The sequence below is a fragment of the Macrobrachium rosenbergii genome, chromosome 24 (assembly GCF_040412425.1).
Source record: "Macrobrachium rosenbergii isolate ZJJX-2024 chromosome 24, ASM4041242v1, whole genome shotgun sequence".
Lineage (NCBI taxonomy): Eukaryota > Metazoa > Arthropoda > Malacostraca > Decapoda > Palaemonidae > Macrobrachium > Macrobrachium rosenbergii.
In genome coordinates this window covers 3034418-3041917 of record NC_089764.1, presented here as the reverse complement: position 1 = coordinate 3041917, position 7500 = coordinate 3034418, and the positions used below count along the sequence as shown (strand labels likewise).

General features: G+C 31.2%; 1 protein-coding gene across 1 annotated transcript in view; it reads right to left on the bottom strand.

Annotated features, from left to right (window-relative positions):
- Positions 1–7500, bottom strand: part of LOC136851867 (putative neural-cadherin 2) — a 236162-nt gene that overhangs the window by 64005 nt on the left and 164657 nt on the right. Inside the window, 1 exon segment of the mRNA XM_067126180.1 lies at positions 1284–1683. Coding sequence (XP_066982281.1) covers positions 1284–1683 — 400 coding nt within the window.

Below are 7500 nucleotides of genomic sequence, written 5' to 3'. Positions count from 1 at the left end.
AAATTGATTTCCACTCAAAGTAAATTTGAACTTTTAGGGTCCACTAATTTATCCTGCATTTAATTGGGAAGAAGAGTTGTTGTTATTTGAGAAAGGAAATCCATAATAATAATAATAATAATTTTTTGGAAGTTAGGTTTGTCTTGAAATCTCAACAATTATTTTCAAAAACCTGCACACAGAGAGAGAGAGAGAGAGAGAGAGAGAGAGAGAGAGAGAGAGAGAGATCTTACTAATAGGTACTGTCAGTACCTAGTCAATGTTTAAGATATGCCCGGTTAATAAAAAAAAAAAGTTTTTTTAGAGATTTTGATCCCATTAATTAAAAATTTGGATAACCTCACCAGGTGCGTCCTTAATTATAGTCAGATTTTCTTTTATGGAAGCCCCTTATCATGGCTGAGTTTTGGGTATCTTTAAAAACACCTGCCCAACGAAGGGTAAAAATGTATAAGTAAAACAGTGTCATAAAAAATAACCCCAACGTGTATAGAAAACTGAACATGGTTTTTCTTCTTAATTTGGGACTGAAGGTTATTTCGTTCATCAAAGTATGATTGAGATGACGAATATCACACCCGAGATAATAAAAAAGAAAAATTGGCCATTTCGAGGTATTTTAACTCAGAATTGTTGCGTACATAAATCCTATGTGTATATGTTTATACGAGTATCCAATTGTTGAAAAATTTCTGTTATAAGCTGGAGAATCTCCAGCTTTGAAAACTATTAATTAGAATAGCCATGGTTACCGACAAAAATTTAAAAGGAAGCAGGGAATAAGCAAAGCTCTTATTATGAAACCTGCCATTCCAGTTCTAATTTCACATTGAATTGAGAAGATTCTTTACATTTTATATTTTAGATCAATATTTAATAGAGAATGAAGATCATCTTTAAAAATCCTCTAATACCTAAACAGAGGGCTAAAGTAATTTGGAAGATTTTGCAACTCAGCTACAATATTGGTGAGAGACAAGAAAAATAAAATGGTTATTGGATTGTCTTTACCATGTAAAGGAAAAAGTAAAGCTGTTTATAATATGGAAATACATTATGAATACGTACAGTAGAACTTTCACTGACCAAGTACAAAAACTTATGGTATTCAAACTCGTATGTACCACCTATGCATATATGCATTCATAAATTCGATGAGTTCATATATAGTGTAATAAAAAATGATTTGCCTCTAATAAATGCGCAAGTGAAAAAAATGACGAATTATATTTTTATACACAAAACCCCCATTTTTAAGTAGATGTATAAATAACCATACTCACACTGATTAAATTTCAGTTCGATGAGATCAAAGATATGCGGTGGATTCGTCGGCGCCAGAGACAAACTGAAAGGTGGCCCGTGCCCTAATGCCCAGACGTCGTCATCTGTAGCAGTAAGGACTCCTACCATGACTGGAGGTTCCCCTTCCTGGACGTGAAGGACAGTGGGTGGCAGGAGACGAGGAGGGCAGTCATTGACATCTAGAACTGTGATTGTTAGAGTCGCTGTGGACGTCAGGGAGGGGTTCCCTTGATCACTGGCCAGGATTCTGTAGACACTCACGGAGTCTGCGTCCAGCTCGCGATCCAGAGGTCGGTAGAGGTGAATGCTGCCTCCTTCGTCCACTTTCAGGGCGTCCCACTCTCCTACGATCTGATATTTCACTCGGCCGCCTCTGCCCTGGAAAGAAAGGTAAGTTAGGGGGATAGTGGTTATTTTTAATGAGATGCAAAACATTTGCAGAGAGTGCATACTTCCGCCAACCTAAACCACATGTGAATAGATATTTTTAAGGCCGGGAACTAAAGTAAACTCCATTCAGAATTTCTTTGGAGATGTAATTGTATCCCAAATATGTATCAGTAAGGCGTACTGTTTCAGCTTCATAAGCCTGGAACAATTGAAGGTGGGTGAGCAGTAAACAGCACAAAAAAGCCCCTAATCCCCAAAACTCATATTTGTGTAACTCCCAGAATTCAAACTCTTGCCGGTCACTATGGCCAGTATTTTTTTTTTTAAAACCCACATACAATTTGCCTAAATCTGACAGCAGCTTAGCATTAGAGAGAAATAAAAGAAAAAACAGAAGCTGGGCCTCAACCTTGCCTTTCTTGGCAGCGTTACAAAAATAATAATAGTATGAAATCACTTCAGAATTGCTGAAATAATACAGATGTCTCTTCGCTAATTCATAAGTATATAATTTCTAGGAAAAGCCCAACGGGATCTCTACACGTGCGAACAAAATGTTTTTACTTCTACAATATTCTCAGTACCCAGTGTATCGGACAAATGAAAATGTAATAGGGTTTAAGAACCCAAATTCTAATGCAATACTCTAAAGGAAATAATCAGCACACAATATCGTGTGTAATAGAAATAACTTTCCTACTCACATCGGTTTCGAACAAAGAACTCTTTCATTTGAGAGTCCTGGGTTCCACCCGATGAGAATTACAAATTTAAAATTTATATGTTAAAGATTTACAGCAAAATGTTTACTTTTATTTATCTAGGACTGAACAGATCTGGGTGAGTGGGATGAGAAGCAAAACTGTGAAATAGTTGGCACTTTGAAACTGTTATGGAGTTATTGTCCATAGATATCATAAATTCCAAGATGTATTTTCATAAAAAAAAAAAATGAATTTGAAGAAATAAAAAAATATGACCAAAATTAAAGTTCACTTAAAGCTTCAGTTACTTGAAATTTATTTTTATTCTAAGAATGGCTTAACATAACATGTCTCCTATACCGAACGCAAGTCAGTCCTTAACAACATTTTTGGTCCTTTTGCTCGATAATACGAAAACACTCAAAATTTTTGGTAAAATGCCCCATTTCAATTAGGAAACGTACAAATATTTTGAGAGAAAAATAAACTAAAATTTCAATAAATATCTCCGTCAAAAATTTAGTTTTAAAATCGCAAAGTATTGCACCCTCAGACCTTTGAACAGTTATGAGTTCGCTTGTTTACTTGCCCAAACTGTCAATTAGCTTATACTGGCACCACGGAGTAATGCATTTTATCTCGCTACATTTTGTCTTGATACAGAGGAATGGTCAGTCGAACAAGAAGAGCCTTGCCTAGTCTTCTAAAATCCACAATGTGCGTTCACTATGTCTATAAAAAATTTACACTCTATATATAGAGGTTTGTTTGCAAACGAGATTTGTATAATCGATTTCATTTAAAAAAGAATTAAGATGTCCTATTAAAAAAAAAAAAAAGGATACTTCCAGCTTCTCCTTCAAATTCACAAGTTCTGATTGTTTTTTCTGTACATAATGTTATTTTTCTTGAAGTCTTTTTACCTAAATATAGAATACAGAATTCCCGCAGAGAAGTTGGAAACGTTTTCAGTTGGTGACGAAAATGGAGATGAAAATGTCTGCGTTTTCTTCATTTTCCAGTTCCGCGCCACTAATAATGTTGAGGATAACCATAACGACCGTGTATACGATTCTTGTTCAGTACAGCTGAAGACCATTTGCTTTCCAATTCGAACTTGTTGCTATTGCTGCCACACAATGAAAGTTCAAAGTGCTGCACGTCTCCTAGAAAACGGGAATACTGAGTCTTGCTTTCTTCAGAAAGAATACCAACCAACTTTCAATTTCCCAAGTCGTTATCAGGAGGTAAGCAAAACCGCAGTAAACCTTAAAGTTGACAAACCACTAACGTGTATGCATCTGTATAATTACTTTACGTTTTCTAAACGTAACTAATGACCCTATTCTCACAATGGGTTCAAAATTAATTGTGTTGAAAATGCTGCACAATCATGTCAATGACACATTTAGAAATGAATTCACCAGCATTCCCAAAATTACTTTGTTCACAAACTTCATTCGTATGTGGTAATACATGCATACTTATATATATAAAAACACACACACACACACACACACACACACACACACACACACACACACACACACATATATATATATATATATATATATATATATATATATATATATATATATATATATATATATATATATGATATTTATCACATCATATGATTCATATATAACAAAAGTGATAACTCTACCTCTGAAATAATATATTTTTCGAAGGGGAATTTTTGTTACAAGTCCCGTGGGGTCGCTGGTTCACGGGACGGTGGACTTATTATCAACAAAAATCCCCCTTCGGGAAAATATATTATTTCAGTAGAAGGTGGACTTATTATCAACATTTATATTTGTAGTTGAATTATATCTTATATATATATATATATATATATATATATGAATAATTCATATATAGGCTGCTATATATATATATATTCATATATATATTCTATGAGTTTTGATCTTCTACATATATATATATTTATATATACCTATATATATACATATATATATATACACTATATATATTATTAAAACAACAGTGATAACTTTGGTTTTGATACAAGCCACTGCTTTGGACTTTTATTTTATCTTCAGAGCTATCATGAATAATTCATGAGACTGCTATCGGAAATTCATATTCTCTGTGAGTTTTGGTCTTTGACTTTTAATAAATATTCATACATGTAACACTATACATATTACCTAACACTGCGCCATGGTTTTATTTATTCTATTGCATTTCAGTCTCATAAACCATGATTATTTTATAGTCTTTGCATAAATAAACAGCCGTAACATTACAAATGTAACATGAACAAGGCAATGAGGGACTTTTTATATATATATATATATATATATATATATATATATATATATATATATATATATATATATATATATATATATATATATATATATATATATATATATATATATATATAAGTATTTTTGTTTGTGTCAGTGTGTGTGGTTGTAGGTGTGAATAAAGTGTTGCATGGCAGCAGAAAAAGATTTTATTTGACGTATGGGAAATGCACGCAATAATTGCGGAAATGTGTAGAGTATTTGGGGTATTTATGGGAATCTGTTAACATTTGCTCTGCGTCTTTTCTGAAGGAAGTCAGGCTCTTTTGGGAGTAAGTGGGCGTCACTTGTTGGCGCTAAGGGTAATTTGAGTCACCTCTGGAGGAAAAGATGCAGAGCATTGGGAAATTTTTAGCAAAATATTTTAGGAGAAAGGGTTCCAGAGAAGACCCAAGGTAAATGGAAGTTAGCATCAATTTGTGTACTGAAAATGAGTTATTGTTAAAGCAGTAGAGGGGACAGGGGCAGGATAAAAAAAAGATATAGGTCTATAAACTATATGGTGTAATACTAAAAGTTTTTAATCGACATTGAAAGAATGAATTCTTGTTATAAACAGAGAAGGGTGACGAACAAAATATTAATAATTAATAAAAATCATTACATAGTAATTAGAAATAAAGAAATAGTTTATGGAAATCATCGTTAATTAACGTAATAATAACATTGGAGCGAATACAAGTGTGCAAGAAGTTTCAGATATATTTAGGATGTGATGTGTCAAAATACAACCAACTGCTCATATATTTCTGGGGTCAACAGAATTTACCCATCATAAAAACAAAAGAAATAATAACTGAAATTTCGACTACATGCAAAAATTGAAATCGATGTGACTGATTATGGAAATATCAGTAGATAATGAAATTATTACCAGAGTCAAGAAGAAAGTTGCATGGAGTTCAATACAGGGATGAACTAGCTAGAGCCGTAACAGGAGAGAAGTAGTAATAGGTAAGGAAATGTGTGTGTTTGTGTGTGTGCATATATACATACACACACACACACACACACACACACACATATATATATATATATATATATATATATATATATATATATATATATATATATATATATATATATATATATATATATATATATATATATATATATATATATATATATATATATATATATATATATATATATATATATATATATATATATATATATATATATATATATATATATATATATATATATATATATATATATATATATATTTATATATATATATATATATATATATATATATATATATATATATATATATATATATATATATATATATATATATATATATATATATATATATATATATATATATATATATATATATATATATATATATATATATATTAGTTGACCAACCAGGCGGTGCCTGGAATAACTCTGAATGACAGCCAATAAACTCTGTCTCTGTCTCTCAGTCTGTCTCTCTCTCCAAACCTCCTCACTTTTGCCTCTTTGTCCTCTAACACCCTCTACTCTCTCTCTCTCTCTCTCTCTCTCTCTCTCTCTCTCTCTCTCTCTCTCTCTCTCTATACTCTCTCTCTCTCCCTCTCACTCACTCTCTTTCTGTCACCCCCTTCCCAACCCCCAACCCCTTTGGTGTCATTGCTGTCTTACCCCAAAGTATTCTTTTCCAGATAGTAAGTCATAAGTACTGTATACCGAAATTAGGTATGATAAATTTGTAAAGTTTATTTAGTTACTAATTCTACAGGCATAACCTTCCCTGTTTCAGGTAAACCCACCCCAACCCCCTTTGGTGCCCTTTGTTGCTAATGATGTCTTACCCCCACAGTGCTGATTTCTAGATAGTAAGTCATATGTATACCAAGTTTTGTTGGAATTGTTCAATGCATTTCAGAATTATGCAGGCACATACACACACACATACATCCATATATATATATATATATATATATATATATATATATATATATATATATATATATATATATATATATATATATATATATATATATATATATATATATATATATATATATATATATATATATATATATATATATATATATATATATATATATATATATATATATATATATATATATATATATATATATATATATATATATATATATATATATATATATATATATATATATATATATATATATATATATATATATATATATATATATATATATATATATATATATATATATATATATATATATATATATATATATATATATATATATATATATATATATATATATATATATATAGAACCTCGATGGCTCATCGGTTATATATATATATATATATATGTGGCGCGGGTTCAAATATAGCCGACTATCATAAGATGACACTTTGCTATCCGTTTAGACATCCCGGGATTATATATGTAATCAATAGATAGGTTTGTTAAAAGCAAATGGATGTTACAGACTAAATACACACAAAACAAAGCCACTACAACACCTTCTAAAAACATAACAAATATCTCACACATCTCGAACTTCGCCATACCCGCGCAATTTTTTATAGTTGGGAAGAAAGGGTTTGGGTCCCTATGATACATGAAACCAACGACCGGGACAAAGTATGTCAGGAGGGCAGCAGATCGAGACCACCTTTACCCCAAAGCCAAATCAAAAGTCCTTCAATAAGTTGATCGTGCTTACCCCATACAAAATGGGAATAAAAGCACGTTCGAAAGAAGGTGAAGATATATGGAATATATATATATATATATGCTGACCATATATGCGTTTATATATATATATATA